At 38.4% G+C, this 15,943-nt stretch overlaps 1 protein-coding gene across 3 annotated transcripts in view; it reads right to left on the reverse strand.

The window, feature by feature from the left end:
- The window catches only part of UBN2 (ubinuclein 2), a 69,916-nt gene extending 58,223 nt beyond the window's left edge, over positions 1-11,693 (reverse strand). Inside the window, exons 1-2 of one of the 3 annotated variants that reach the window (XM_074366949.1) lie at positions 10,784-11,693; positions 5,803-5,895 (exon numbers count right to left, since the gene is read on the reverse strand). In XM_074366949.1, the coding sequence (XP_074223050.1) occupies positions 5,803-5,895; positions 10,784-11,254 (564 nt within the window). In that variant the 5' untranslated portion in view covers positions 11,255-11,693. The remainder of the gene's footprint in view (positions 1-5,802; positions 5,896-10,783) is intronic. The other 2 variants (XM_010947480.3, XM_074366948.1) reach the window with 2 other exon arrangements.
- Between the last annotated feature and the right edge of the window lie 4,250 nt (positions 11,694-15,943).

Here is a 15,943-nt window from a genome sequence, read left to right on the forward strand (position 1 = left end):
TGTATTACATATTGATGTTAAAAAACCTAACCCCCATAACTATGACTCCACTGTATGCTTTTCAGAAAAAGAACTATTATTATATCATCACCACCGAGAGAGTCATTTTGGTGTGAGATAAAGTAGTGACTCATAATTATTTTAAGTATAAAAATGTATTGCCTTTCCACCCAATTGAGCAGTATTTACTATGAAGAAGCAAATTCATAGGTAATTATACAGTTATTCCAAGATATTGCCATTCTTGGGGGAAGGGGAAGGTATAGCTCAAGTGGCAGAATGCACAGTGAGCATATCCAAGGTCCTGGGTTCAATTCCCAGTACCTCCTCTATGAACGAATGAATAAATAAATACACAAATAAATAAACACCTAATTACCTCTATCCCCCCCCAAATAAAAACAAAAAAAGAAAAAAATGCTCCCTCAATTAAAAGAAAAAAGATACTGCCATTCTTTAAAACATAAGTAGACAAAATCAGTTTTAAAAGTCATACCAAAAGAAAATCAAGACATTTTATAAATATACTTTGGTTTTTGATTAAAAACAGTGCTAACTTCATCAAATATCTCATTTATAAGAACACTCAGAATGACTTTCATATCATCAAATCTAGTCTTATCCTTCCTTTTAAAATAACTATGAACCAACTAGGGCTCTTAGAGTCCAAAATCACATTGAATTAAGCATCGAAGGTGGTATCCGAAGTCTATTTGGTATAGTAAGGAGATTTTACAGTCACAATGTAATTTTACATATTAATACTAATAAATGCCTAGCAGAATACATGTCCTTCCTGTTTAGAGAGTCATTCAGGTTCAAACAGCCTTAACTGCTAGATATCAGTACCATGCTAAGCACTTTCTTTTAGATTATTGAATTTATATCCAATTCTAGGATAGCATGATCTTTCAAGGTGGCTGGGATAAGAGAACTCTTTCAACTGTATCCTGCTTCCTTTACTACAGGAATCAACAACACAAATTTCTAATGTCAAGACTTGGACTGAACTATTTATTGAGATTTATGCACAACAACTAACTTAGTATACTCCAGGTAAAAGTTAAGTGCTGAATACTTATACTGCCCTTTCCTCCCCACCAAAAAAAAAAAAAAATATATATATATATATAGCAATTGATGCTGAATATACACTGAGACATCACCTGAAGAGTAACAGAACAGAAAATATGACACAGACAATAAAAATAGGACAGAATAGGGGAAAATACACAAATCATTCAATACAGGGTTTTATACTCCCTACAATTTCTGTTATCACTGCTTTTTAACCACCAAAGCTGTCTGAATTCTTCTTCGAACAACTGCTGCAAGATAAGGCACATCCTGTACTCCCTTCTCCCTCAGGCGGCCGCCTGCTTCACTTTACTCAGCTTCTCTCCAGCACAAGCAACAGCTAGATATGCTAAAGAACACAAAAAGCCCATAAACTTGCCTCTCAGGCCTCACAACAAACCTCAGAATTTCTCATGAACATCACTCTTAGACCCAGCCACATCTCAACATATCTGATTTTTCTCCGTATCTGGAAATCCCTAATTGAGTTTAACTTGCTCAGTTCTCTGAAACTTCCTATAAATGCACGCTCCTCCACAATGGAAAATGGTACATGCTCCCACCTGTACCATCAACCACTCTGCCTGCGGAAGAGAAAGGGCAAAATGTAAAAGTAGATAAACTGATGAGTTAAATATACCAGGAGAAAAAAAATAGTGAAGCAAGCACACAAGGGTCTCAGACAAAGGCTTGAGAGTGGACTCTGGCCCCACAGGTGTCTAAGTTAGAGGTCAACATTTAAAAGAAAGAAATAGAGGAAAAATCCAGTTTTCAGCCTTCTTTAAAGAAATGGAAAGATCTGGTAGCCCTGAGCCCAAACTCCTGCAAAGTAACAAAGGCTGGAATGAGTAGCAGTGTCCCCTCTAGCAGGGCAGCTGCTGTCCCATTGGGAAGAATCCCCCCACCTTTACCATCCACCTGGCCTGCTTCACCGATTGATCATCGGGCATCTGGGGACATCTCAGTTTGCTACTCCTGAATTACAGGACATTAAAGTAACTACAGGACAGTAAACTATAGGTCAATGAATATTTTTGTCTTTGTTGTTTAAAAGCGATCTTTTCTGAGAGCCTAGGATTGGACAAGGTATCTTCTCCCAGATCACTTGGGCTGATGATTTTCTTAAAGGGCTCCAAATAACCTGTTCCGCTTTTTAAGAAGACCACAGTAGTTAAGAAGAATATGTAAGAAGTTACTGGAGGACCAAAGATACAGATTCTATTTGGAATAGAATGCCTGAACTAAAAGATCAAAATCAGTGGGAGAGTCAACAGAAGTTAAAACTACACAGATGTTTATGTTAAAAAGAATTTATGACATGTACAGAATAACACAGAGTAATTCCCTGTAAGAGTGAGATGTTTAAGTGACTAAACAGCATTTCACATTAGAGGGCACAAGTTGGCTAAGCAGACCTTACTTTCCCCTTACACATACCAAACCCATAAAAAAGCCAAGAGCCTTCCGTAAGGTCAGCCAGCTAGTTAATATAGCAGAGATAAGGTCAGAATCCAGCTGCATTAACTCAGAATCTGGTGCTCCTTCCACTACAATATACCGCTGCTACTCTCTCTCATCTACCGCCATCCTACAAAGGGTAGAAAGGAGATTCAAAGTATCCATTCAATGGCTCTGCACCAAAGTCTCCAAAATTCCTTCCAATTTCAAGGATGGGACTGGTCCTTCCGCTCACTTTCAGGCCCCCAAGGGAGAGTCATTCATTTTCACAGGCACAGCTTTGCAACGCATTTGTGTCATATATATTTTGTCTTCCCAATTATTTTGAACGTTTCTCCAGGAGATGACAAATACCATGTCCCTTTGTATGCCCAACACAAATGCTCAAATATTTTATTATTTATATACAAAATTTATGAAATAATTGCATCTCTTGTTCCAAGAAACAAAGGGCTAGAAGTAACCTTAGCAGTTTTCAGAAATAATGACAATGACATTTAAGTTATATTATGAAGGGGAAAAAAGTAAGAAGGAAAGGTAGCTAGGGATGTAAGTTTTATTTGTGTTTTATAAACCTCAAAGAATTAAGCCATCTTTTTGTCACCCCCCAAAAAAAACAGAAAAAGGAAATCTACTTGGGTTGGTTAACATCTTATAAAATTTTACACATAATATTTAAAAGATTTTTTTTTACTTAAAATATAAATATATATAGTATATTTATAAGTATATATGTCACATATGTATAAATATAGACAGACAGACAGACAGACATCTGCATGTACTATCCCTGAACACCAATAAAAATCTTTGTTGTTTAAGAATGATCTTTCGTGAAGCTTAGACGCTAAAGCTGTACCAGATTATCTTCTATCAGGGTGGGAGATACAGCTCAGTCATAGCGTGCATGCTTAGCATGCACGAGGTCCTGGATTCAATCCCCAGTACCTCCATTAACAACAACGACAAAAAAGATATCTTCTCCCAGGTCACTTTTAGCCTGATGATCTTCTTAAAAGTTTCCAAATAATCTGTTATAATATATACATTTAATACTCATATATATAATACTCATGGCATGATTTTAGGTTTATGCACATACAGCCCTCATTTTAAATCTCTACTTAGAATGGAAATAAGAGAGTCAGTAGCCAAAATAAAAATCTAGGGAAGAAATACAGCCCATTAATTTGGATATAACAAGAGTAACATTTTAGTCCTGCACAATGACAGTGCTTGGATATATCCCAGTTACTTGAAACAACTGTATACATCAACTTTTTCAGAACATTTGCTTTCCATGCCAAGAACTAACCAAAAGCTCCCCAATAAGATTTAGTGCTAACTCTGAGGTACATTACTTATAGGATATGCTAAGAAGTTTCCATTTTCAAAGGGCAATTCTAATCCTTGGTTTTATAACCCATGGGGAAGAAAAGGCACTCTAATATAGTGTTGGAGGGAGTGGAAACTGGTAATTTGAAAACACTGTACAAGCTATAAATGCATAAATATTTTGCCGCCAAAATTCCACTTCTAGGAATCTGTCCTACAGATAAACTTGAATATGTATGAAATGCCATGTTACTAAGTAATTTACTGCAGCACTATTGTAAGAGCCAATTTTTGGAAACAACTGAAATCATGTAAGGACTAGTTAAATAAACTCTGGTATGTCCATACAATGGAATACCATATAGCCTTAAAAAGGGCAAGAAAGCCCACTGTCCTGATTTGAAACAATCTCCAAGATACAGTAAATGAAAAAAGCAAAGAGCAGTACCATGTAATGTATTCTGTAACATGTGCAAAAAGTAATGTGAGGTTGGGGGAGGAATACATGTATACAGAGAGATACATATAAAATGACTCTGCAAGGACACCCAAAAACAACACTTGCCTCTACAAAGTGAGACTAGGTGGGTGCACAACAAAATGAAAGGGAGATTTTTCATTCTATACTTTGAACCATGTAAATGCATTACTTGGTTAAAACATTAAATTTAACCAATGTATTAATGTGTATTAAAAGTACAGAGAGTATGTCAGGATTTATTATCTGATAACACTGTATTGTACTAAACACTACAAATTAGTGTATTCCTTCCATCAAAACACCCACCAGCCCACTGCTAAGGATATTATTATACAATCACAGAACAGAGCCAGAAGGGGCTTTGAAAAATCTGAACTTCTCAATTTACAGATAAGAAAACTGTGGCCCAAAGAGGTTAAATAACCTCAACAAAGGACACAATTAGTAAGCGGCAAAGTATGGCCTAGAACCTGACCCACATTTCAAAATACTCTCATGTATTTCCCCACCCCCAAACTGTTTCTTAATTACCACAAGGAGCCAACAAGTGTCATCCAAGGCCCAAGCTGCATTTTGAAGATAATATGAATGACACAGCTAGTGTGAGCTGACATCCTATCTCTGTGAGATACTTTTCAATATTCACAAGGGAACCACAAGGGATAAGGTCCTGCTTCTCATTGGTTATGTTTTAGCAAAGAGCCATGGGGTAGCTAAAGCCACAGGAGAAGCATGGGGATGTGTGTGTGTGGGGTCTTCCAACAAAGCCAATTATATGAGAAAAGTTAAGAAAAATGTTAAGCAACTTCACAATCAGGTATTTAAATTTATTTTTGTATTAAGACAAACACCAATCTATTGTGGCACATAATATAAAAGGTACATGAATTTTTAAGATACAACACACAGAAATTTCGTGCTGCTTCTGACTGATCCTGATCTCAACAGCCTAGAAGTACACTCATTTCTCTTAAACTCTTAAGAGGCAGGAAGGCTTGAGAACTACTACACCAAAGGAATTAAAGCAGTGTTCTCAATGGCAGTGGAAAGAGCAAAGGATTAGAGCAAGGCAGACTTGGATATGCAGACTTGTTCTTGCCACTGTGTGATCTTAGATCAGTTATTTAACCTTAAGCTCAGAGCCTCAGTTTCTTCATCTGTAAAAACAGTCAGTATTACTTACCATGCAGTGTTGTTATAAGGATTGGAGATAATTACGATAAGCAAACGGCCTGAACTGTAGGAGTACAATAAATGATGGCCACTATTACAGCTATCACAAACCTAAAAGAATTTTTATTTGACCATCTAATCATTTATTTGGATTCAATTTGTTAGAACAAGATAACGTGGGCAATAGATATTATCAGCAGCCCCAACCAGTCACAGGAAAAAAATCCAGATAGGCCAAGAGAATAAAATGACCTAAGTGAAGAGTTCATTATACTCACATATTTCATTTCAAACTTCTTAGCCAACATTTCCACTTCTTGCCTCTCTTGATGATCATCATTAAACGGGTCTTCCATGTAAATGGGCTTCTTCTGATTCAAAGTGAATGGGAAAAGAAATAGAATTATCAGTATTACTTCAACCAGAGTTGAATATATCTTTAAATTTAATAATGAGTCACTTTTTCCAAATAGTAACAAATAAGTTGGAAGCATTAAAAAGTAACTAGAAAGGAAACTAATATAACATTGTAACTCAACTATATTCAAAGTTTTTAAAAATTAAGAAATTCAAAATTCAGAAGTTTAAAAAAAAAGTAACTAGAAAGAAACATTAATTTGTAACAAAAATATTTGCAGTTTTAATAAACCATTACACATTCTAAAGTTTTTTGGTGCTTAAGAACTCAACAATTCAAACTATCTTCACCCGCTAAATAATCTATGGTCACCCCATCCAAAATAAAAAGGCCAAAGACACCTAAGAAAATTAGGTAAAAATGAAAATCCCACTTATAACTCTAGTTTGAGATCATCCCAACAAAGATTAACCACTTTGGTCAGAAAAAGCTTCTAAAAGGATCTCTAGGTTATTAATAGAGTCAACATTTAATCGCCTGCCCTGAGTTATCACTGGAGTATCTGTAGCTGCCACAGCTTTTTATGAGACCCGGCACTGACAATCTCTGTATCATCTACATCCTGTCAATGGATATCCATTCAGGGAATACATACTGCTTTAAAACAAAGCAGAAAAGTTAAATAGCTGCAAAGAGATTACATTATCATGGCTTCCTTCTAGCAGGGAAGAGTGGAAATCTATTATAATACATGGTTTAAAACACACACACACACAGAGCTAGGATCCCACATTAATCATCTATTGACCAAAACAAAAAAGATAAATCACATCCTTTACTCAAGTTTACTATTTTAGCAGACATAATTCATATATATTTTGTCAATATACAAAAAAGCCAAAACAAGGAGCAACATATAGATAAGAATGCTATTTTTATCCAATTATGAACTGACTAGTTAATTTTTTTTTAAAAAGGCTTTGTTTTTACTGCTGTAGCATCTTCAAGCAGTAAAAATCAAAGTATATTACAGCTGAAATATTGGATGTAGATCTGTCCTGAAAGGCAAGAAAAAAATGCATGCAGAAAGGATGATTTGCACACTTTGGAACTGAGATATTTCATCCTGGATATAAAGGCTGAGATGTGATTAATCTAAAAACATGACAGAAAAATATGGACAGAATGAATATAAAACAATTTATCATTCCTAGGGCATTAGAATAAAGGGATATTTCTTAAACCTTAAAGGAATTAATTTGTAATCCATTTTTAAAAAATTGTCTATTGTAATAAGTAACATATTTATAGACTCCTTTATCCCAATAGCTACCAAAAGAAAATACAAATATGATCTGAAAGGAAAGAAACTAGCAGAAATAGACTTATAATGAAATTAAGAAATACTAGGCATGTTCAGGATATAGCCTTAATTTGAGACTAAAGTTAAGGACAGTGAACAACCACCATATCTTGCCATCAATAACTATTCCTTCATGTCATTCTGAAGTCCAAATTCTAGGTTTTACTATCAGTCTGACCCATTTTATATGTGTAAATATAAACACATGGACACATATTTTTAATAAGAATCACCTAATATGCCATTCTAAAATATTTTATGTAGACTTTATATAGGCATCAAAAATAAGATCTCTTATTTACTCTTGATAGTGTATAACAATAAATTTAAGAAAATGGACTCACTTTTCTTTCACAGTTAAGAAATAACAGCTACCCACAATCATGGTTATAAACTTTACATTTTTCAGGTGAAAAAAAAAAGGGGTCTGACAATTAGTATATATTAAGACTACCAACCACCCACAGGCAAAACTGAAGCAATATTTTGTCCTTTGATGTTAACTCTATCACCGCCATTTTCAGGAAATCTTTTATTTATATTATACAAAATATGCAATATAACAAGCATTGGAATACCACAGAATTCTGTGGAAACAGTATAATCACATTAACACTATAATCGTTTTTCTTTTTATACTAAATGTTTGATTAATCACGTTCACAAGATGTTTTCTGGTTAACTGATCTTCTGGTTTACTAAGAGTTAAAAAAGAATTTCTTATGTATCAATTCCCCTTAGCCAGAAATGGTGAACAAATTATCTTTGAGTCTAGAGATGACTGCAATGCCTCAATCTCAATCAGGGATCAATACTCTACAGAAATAACAACGTTAAAGGTTTACTTAACCTGTGTCCTGACAACCTAGGAGGGGTTTTGTTTTCCACATTTTGTCAACATACGCTCATTTAATTGTGTTTCTCCTTATTAATAAAAAGTATGTTTAGAAAAATTTCTGATTGCATTTGGTTAATTGGGGTTTTAATGTTCACTCTGTATTTATGAGGGGGATGATTTAAATTCACCCCAATATAGATGATATTCACATGTAACACAGATGTTTTTATACCTACACCTATCAACTAAAATCTTATTGGGTGACAGATGGCTATTTTAAAATTTTAAAACCTTTTTCCTTTCACAAGATCTCTTTTCCTCCCTTTTTAGTCTTACATATTGTTGTCCAATTACAATAACTCAAAATGAAAACTATTTTGAAAACATTACGTCACTAAAAATAAACTGGACTCTTCACAAAGGGAAGAAAAAACAAATTTGGGAATCACCACTGTGCAGATCAATTCTATTGGACGTATTTTGCTTTTTGATGGTTTCTCTTGCTAGGATTTCCTTTCATGCAAATGTGACAACTTCATTTATAAAGGTGTTTTCTGCGTTTTCTTATGTAATATATACGTTCACTGGGAGTAATCACAGGAAAATCCGGCAAATCTTTGTTGCAGAGGTACATTGTATAAACAATGGATTTTTTTGGTTCAGTAGAATATGACAAATGATATACAGCTAAATATACAAGAAAACTGGACTAATATACTCTAAATTGATAGTATAAACAGAAAAATTAAACAGAATTATTCATCTCTCTCCCATTACAAAAAAATTAGGTCTGACATTATCAAGTTAATAAGGTAGGGTGTCAAAATCAGTTTTATATTTATACTTAAAAGATACATATTTATTATTAATTTAACACGGCATGAATATTACAGCATAAAGAGGATCATAAGAGAGGTCTATGGACTTCTATAATTCTCATTTCAGTTCATCTTGGCAGGACCTTCTAAAGTTAAACTATGAGTTAATTGTAAGAAATTTAGTTTTACTAAGAATTGGTACTAGTATAGGAAGAAGTACCATGTATAAAATTATACATGGCCACTCTGTGTATCAGCTTCCTTATTTGTAAAGTGGGGATAATGGTTCCTGTCTGATGGAGCTCTGCTGGACTAAACTCCGAAAGCCATGCACCATACTTAGAACTGTGTCTAGCACATAGTAAGAACTCAGTAAATGTTAGCTATGATTATGTTTTTCCCAAATATAATCACCTGTAATTTATCGAGTAGATTAGGGAGTAAAACTGCAAACCTACTTAGATTACAAGGTCAAATACAGTACAATTTATTTGAAAACTGCTCTAATTCAATATTTTCAAAATTCTTTTGGGGGGAAAATGGCATCACTTTATAAATAAAAAGGACACTAAAAGTGAGTCCAAAGGGCAAAATGCTATGTGGATATGACCAGAATGAGATATCGCTGTCCTTAACAATTCATTTTGGTTGCAAACATTTAGTAATGATTGGACCACACAACAATATTTGTAAATAATCATCAAAAGATTAGCTGGCCTTAAAATCTAGAGATATTGTTTAACATGATATTTTCAAACTAAGTCATTCATTCAACTATAAAGATAACTGAGGATGAAAATAAAACGACTGACTTCTGGAGCCCATTAGACCTGTGCTAAAGCAAAACCTAATAAAGAGCATAATCTCTAAACAACAGAGGAAACTGTTCTCCTTTTACTGTTATTCTATCATTTCCCTTTCTAGTTGACTTCTGAAGATCACCAACAACAATAAAAATTACAATTACCAACAAACCTCTCTCCTATCCCCATTGTTCACCAGTTCCACCAAAAGCATACCTATAAATTTTCAACAGTTTCTAAAAATTCAAATCTAAGATTTTTTTCATGATTCTCCAAAAATTACAATGCCCAAGTGCAATATCCTCTAACTAGGACCTATAAACTAACGATATACACTCAAATAAGAATACGATGGTGGGCGCCAAATAAAACAAGAGAGACACCCTTCCATTCAATTACAGTATGAACAAATTCTAGAGAAAACAAAGCTAAAGAGGTTTACCAATATCAACACGAGACAGAAGAATAAGGAACCAGATAACTGACCCACTTAACCTTCATTCCTGAAGTGGAATCCTTGGTCTGAAACATTTTACATTACTTTCAAATCTCCTTCAATTAAGAAAAATACCCAACGCTTGGAAGCACATCTCAGCGCGGAGCAGAATAAATAGCGATGAATGTGAGGATGATACTGGAGGGGGTTACACAATATCTCTCCTTCAGACTGGGGGGCGTGTCCCCCAAGGTTTTCTCTTCCTTTCTACTGTAACGACTCCTGGAGCTCCACAAGCAAAACCCAACAACGCAACTTGCAGGGCCCCCAGATTTTGTGTGGGAAGCAGAGAGAGAAGGAGGAAATCTGAGGCTTCGAAAGGTGCAGAGGAAAGCCTGCTCGCAACGGCGTTTGGAACGGGCGCACCAGGGGGTCGGTGAGCAGGCTAGGAGCCTCGGCCAACCCTGGGGAGCAGAGGGAAGCAGGACCAACCGCCCGTCCACCCACTCGGCCTCTGCTCCCTCCAGCTACCCTCCGAGGCGACCCGCGACGCGCAAAGTGGGCGTCGGAAGGTGCAAACCACTGGGGGGTGGGGGTCCTGAGGCTCCCTGGGTCTGGGAGATGAAGGAGGAATCTTCTATACCCGTTGTTCTCCGCACAGCAGCAGCTCCGGATAACTGAACTCCACGCAGCTCTCGTCGGTGGGATCCTTGAGCACCAGCTCCAGGCGCACTGTCTCCCTCGGCGGCCTCTGCGGCGGCTCGGCCCGGGAAGCCGACTCCCGCTGCGGGGGCGGCTGCAAGTGCAGCTGCGGGAGCGGCGGCGGCGGCGGCTCGGGCCGCGGGGGCTCGCGCTGCAGCGACATGGGCGGCTCTGCGCGGCTGACCTCGCGCTGGGGGAGCGGCTTCTCCCGCGGCGGGGGCTGCGCGTCCGACCGGGGGGCAGCCTCCCGCGGGGCCGGTTGCTCCGTCCGGGCTGGCTCGCGGTACGGCTGCGGCTCCAGCCGGGGGGGCTCGCGAGGGTACTCGGGCTCGCGTTCGGCCCCCGGGTACTCGGCCTCGCGCCGCCTCACCGGTGACAGGCTAATAAACGCTACTCTGCGTGGCTCCGCCATCCCCACTGTTCTGGCCCTCTGCCTTCGCTCGAGCCGGCGCTCGGTTCTACGCCGAGTTGTTTGCCTGCCTGCCCTTCCTTTTGCGCTCCGTCGCTTTTCTTCCCTCCACCACCCTCAGCCGTCTCCGCCGACGCCACCGTGAGTGCGGACCGTGCCCCCTTCCCCGCCACTATGTTCTGATGGGCTCCACCACCATCGCCAGGGTCGCCGCAGCCGCCATGTTGGATCCCCCACATAAATAGAAGCAGGCCGCTGAGCGGGCGCATGCGCAGACCGGAGACGCTCGCATCCACCGTCGTGGCTGTGGCTCAGTTTTCCTCTTTTCCTCCCAACAGTCTGGAGTCCAGACAGGTCAGCGGAAGTGACGTCATTGAAGGGCCGGTTTCCTTGGAAACAGGGACGCCGAGTGTGTCCTTCCTAAAGGGGAGGGGTCTGGGGTTTCGCAAGAAGCTTCCTATTCGCACCCGGAAACTGGAGGCGTACGTGGGGCTCGCCCAAGGGCGAGCGTTGGGATGTGCCTCGGACTGACCTAGCCATGGCGCCGGGTCGCGCCTGGCACATGCCTCCCGCCCTCAGCTTCAGGGAGTTGGAATTGTCAGCTGGTTAGTCAAGGCGGATGCGAGGAAAGGGTAGAGGGAAGCAAGGACTAGCCTCTGCGTCTGCCCGCCCAGTGCCCCCGCAGCCCGAAGTATCGAGGGAAGAAAGGAAATGGCTAACTCCAGCCCGACTCGCCCTGCGGCTTCCCTGCGTAAAGCGCAGCACTGGCTTCCACCGGCCTCCCTTCCCTAGACCGACTCCTGTTTTTCTCGCCCGGCTGCGGCGGAGATTGTGTGCCATGGTCGTAAAATGCTGAGTACCTTTTGCAGTTGGGAAATTGAACAAGCAAATGAACAGTTCTGGGTTCGTTCATAAAGTCTAAGCTGTTTAATTGAAAAAAAAAAAAAAAAGAAACTTCTCAGCAGAGTTTGTTGGTGTTTTAGGGGACGTACTCTAGAAAGTAGAATGCTGAAAGACCCATTTTGGGGTAGGGGAGGAGCCTTAACTGGGAACGCCTTGTAGGCACACCTGTAATAAACGAATTGGAATTCATATTTAAAAGAATGGGAATCACTGACCGTTTTAATCCATTTACTGGAAAACAAATTTAAGGGCTTGCCCTCCAGCCTCTGTTAATCCCATTAACCGGAGTAATTTTATTTAACACCTATTGATGACTCTTATATCGAGTTAATAGGATGTCATAGACAAATTTTGAGTAGGTTCCGGGTTTTACCCTCTCATTACTTATTTGTATGAGGATAGTGTTGGAATCAGTGGTTCAAGGGGTCCATCCCAGCTCTCAATTGCTAATATGAAAATGAGAAATACTGATGTTGAATAGTGAGTCTGGCTTTTGAAGAGGCTGGGTAGAGGTCAAAGTCAATTCCTATCCAAAGTGAAGTCAGAATATCTTTGTCTAAGATACTGGATTATCTAAGAAGTATAAGATAGTCATGTTATCTAACTGTAGTGCTGTAAGATTAGGCATTCTGTTCTTGTTATACATAAAATAGCCTGTGAGATCAAACTACTCATACCTTTTACAGGAATAATTACTATCTAAACCATCTTCGTATCAATTTTGATAATTTTACAGACTTTTAAACCTCCTGTTGAAGATTGATGTCCAATCCAGGGTGTGGAAATCTTGCATCTACAGAAGTATACTTAGGAAGAAGGGTAAATCAGTGCGACTCTTTAATGCCTTTCTGTTACTGTTATATCCTAGAGGCAGAGCAGCAGAACTGTCCCCAGATCGCTGTCTCCCATCTTCCCCAAAATGAATTTAGCAGTAAGCGTAAGATGGCTGCCTTGTGGAGTTAAACAATAGGAAAAACTTAACTGGCAATAGCAGAGACAAAGAGACTCAACATAAATAGGCAGAAGGGACTGCAGTTCAATGTCAGGTTAGTCTTTTTTATGTTAGTCCTCTCTGAGGAAGACACGTTTAAGACTAGAGTCTTAAAGTCCGTGTAGGGAGTGAGCTTGGTGCGTTGGAAGAAAGGTCAGAGTGGCTGGAGCACAGCAAGATGGGGAGAGATGCAGGAGACAAATCTATGAGGGAGGCAGGGGCCAGCTCATGGAATGGCATAAGGAATTTGAATTTTATTACAAATGAAACCAGAGCCAATGGACAGTTTTAAGTAGAAGAGTGACATGATCTTAGAAAAAAAGCATTTCAAGAAAGTGGGAGTAGTCAACTGTGTAGAATCCTACTAAGTCTAGGAAGATGCAGACAGGGAGATGATTTCTGCAACTCGCAAAAAAGGGCATTATTGGTGACTTTGAGATGCTTTTTTTTTTTTTTTAATTTTCAATTCAGGCAAAGAAAGTTGAATTAATCATACTCCAGTTTGTGACAGTATCATCATTGGTCTATGCAAGGCCCTTCTTTATCTCTCTCTTTCTCTCTGAAACATTTTTCTCTATTATCATTCTTATCTCCAATGACAAAAATTATAAAATTTAACTTTGTGTTTGCATGTGGCCTTGTAAATACACATATTATTTTATATGCATGTATTTTTAATTTGTAAATTTATCATGTTACTATCCAGTTTGGTTTCTTTTTCACTCAACACCATATTTTTAAGATCCACCCCCATGTTGCTATGTATAATACACCCAGTTTATAACTTTTGAGTATAATCTGCAGTAGCACATCTTGCCTATTCTCTTGGTGATGGGCACTTAAATTGCCTCCTGCTCCCCTACCACCATCACCACAGTGTGGTATGAGCACTCGTTCACGTGCCCTTTAGATCTGTGTGAACATGTATTTGGGACATATACTTATAAGAACCGTTGGGTCCTGCAATACACATACACATTAAGGGACTGCTCTCCAGAATGACTGAATCAGTGCGGGAGAGTTCCTGTGTCACCACTGCCCTCCACCCACCACCACCAACAAATTCAGTTTAACTTTTGCCAGTCATCATTATTTTAATTTGCATTTCACTGATGACTAAGGAATTTGGTAATCTCTTCACATACCTTTTTGCCTCTTAAATTCCTTCTTCTGTAAATAGCCAGTTTATAATCATTGTCCATTTTTCCATTTATCCATGTCCTGTCTTCCTCTTGTTGAATATGTAATAATTTCAAATCAGTGAGGAAGAATGGGTTATTCAATAAATAGTCTGAGACAACTACATCGCCATCTGGACAGGAATAAAAATTGTATCTCACACCTTTCAGAAGGATAAATATCTGGTGAATAAAGTTTTAAATGTGAAAGATGAAATCATAAGAACTGTAGAAGAAATCAGCTGAGGTGAAAAAATAATCTCACACTAGAGAAGGCCTTTCCAAGTATGACTGATAATTCCAAGTAATTAAAATAAATTCCTGCATTAAAGAAAAATAACATTGGTCAACAGACAAATGACAAACTGGAAACAAAGACTGCATCACATTTCACAAAGGGTGAATTTCCCTAATCTATAAAGAATCCTACAGATCAAGGAGAAACAAATACTAATAACCTAATAGGAAAATGAGGAAAGACATGAACAGATAGTTCACAGGAAAGGAAATACAAACAGCTCTTGAGTAAATGAAATATGCTCAACGACTCAATTGCTGAATTAAGGAATATGTGCATTTCTGCTTCGATACATTGCCCTCCATAGACAGTATCAATTAATATTCCACCAGCAATGTATGACGATCTTTATTTCCCAGTATCCTTGACAATATATTATGTCGTATTATATGCCTTTTTGATCTTTGCCAAGCTGATATATTTGTTTAAATGATTTTGGTGTACATTTCTCTTATGATAAGTCAATGCATACAATGGAATTCTATGCAGTCTTTTAAAAATTTCATCACTAAGGTCTGTACTTAAGTGAAAAAAGCAATATATGCAGAACAGAAGTATGACACTATTTATGCAGAAAGAGAAAGAACGTTGTGTTAAAGGGGGAGAAACAATGTGTTACTTATATACACACAAAATATCTGGCTGTAGATACAACTGAAAAGTGATCTGGGGAGGGACACCATGTGGCTTGAAGCAGAAGAGGTTTAACTATCAGTTGGAGACAGCCTCGCTGTGCTTGTTTTGATCTGAAGCCAACTCTGGCAGCTGAACATGGGCGTCTTTATTAATTTTTAAATTAAGGAATTCGTAACATACAGGAAAATGCATACAACTTTGTGAATTTTGCTATTTGTATACACACCTTTAATCGCTACCCACTTAAAGATACATGAGATTTCCCTTAGGCCAGAAAGGTGCTTTAATGTCCCTTTCCACTCAGTACCCTCCCAGGAGTAACCCTCATTCTGACTGCTTTCACCATAGGTTAGTTTTGCCTGTTCTTGAACATTACATACATAAAATGATGTGGTATATACTCCTATGTGTCATGACTGGCTTCTTTCAGTCAACATGGGGTTTTTTTGTTTGGTGTGTGTGTTTACTTTTTAAAAATTTTTTATTCTTGGTAAAATACACATAACATGAAATTTACCATCTTAACCATTGAAAAATGTACAGATTAGCATTAGGTATGTTCACATTGTTGTGCAACCACCATCACCAGCATCTCTCCAGAATTCTAATTTTTTTCTTCCAGTTTTATTGTGGTGTAATTGGCATACAGCACAGTCTAAGTTTAAGGTGTTCAGCATACTGATTTG

The sequence above is a fragment of the Camelus bactrianus genome, chromosome 7, assembly GCF_048773025.1.
Source record: "Camelus bactrianus isolate YW-2024 breed Bactrian camel chromosome 7, ASM4877302v1, whole genome shotgun sequence".
Classification (NCBI taxonomy): Eukaryota; Metazoa; Chordata; class Mammalia; order Artiodactyla; family Camelidae; genus Camelus; species Camelus bactrianus.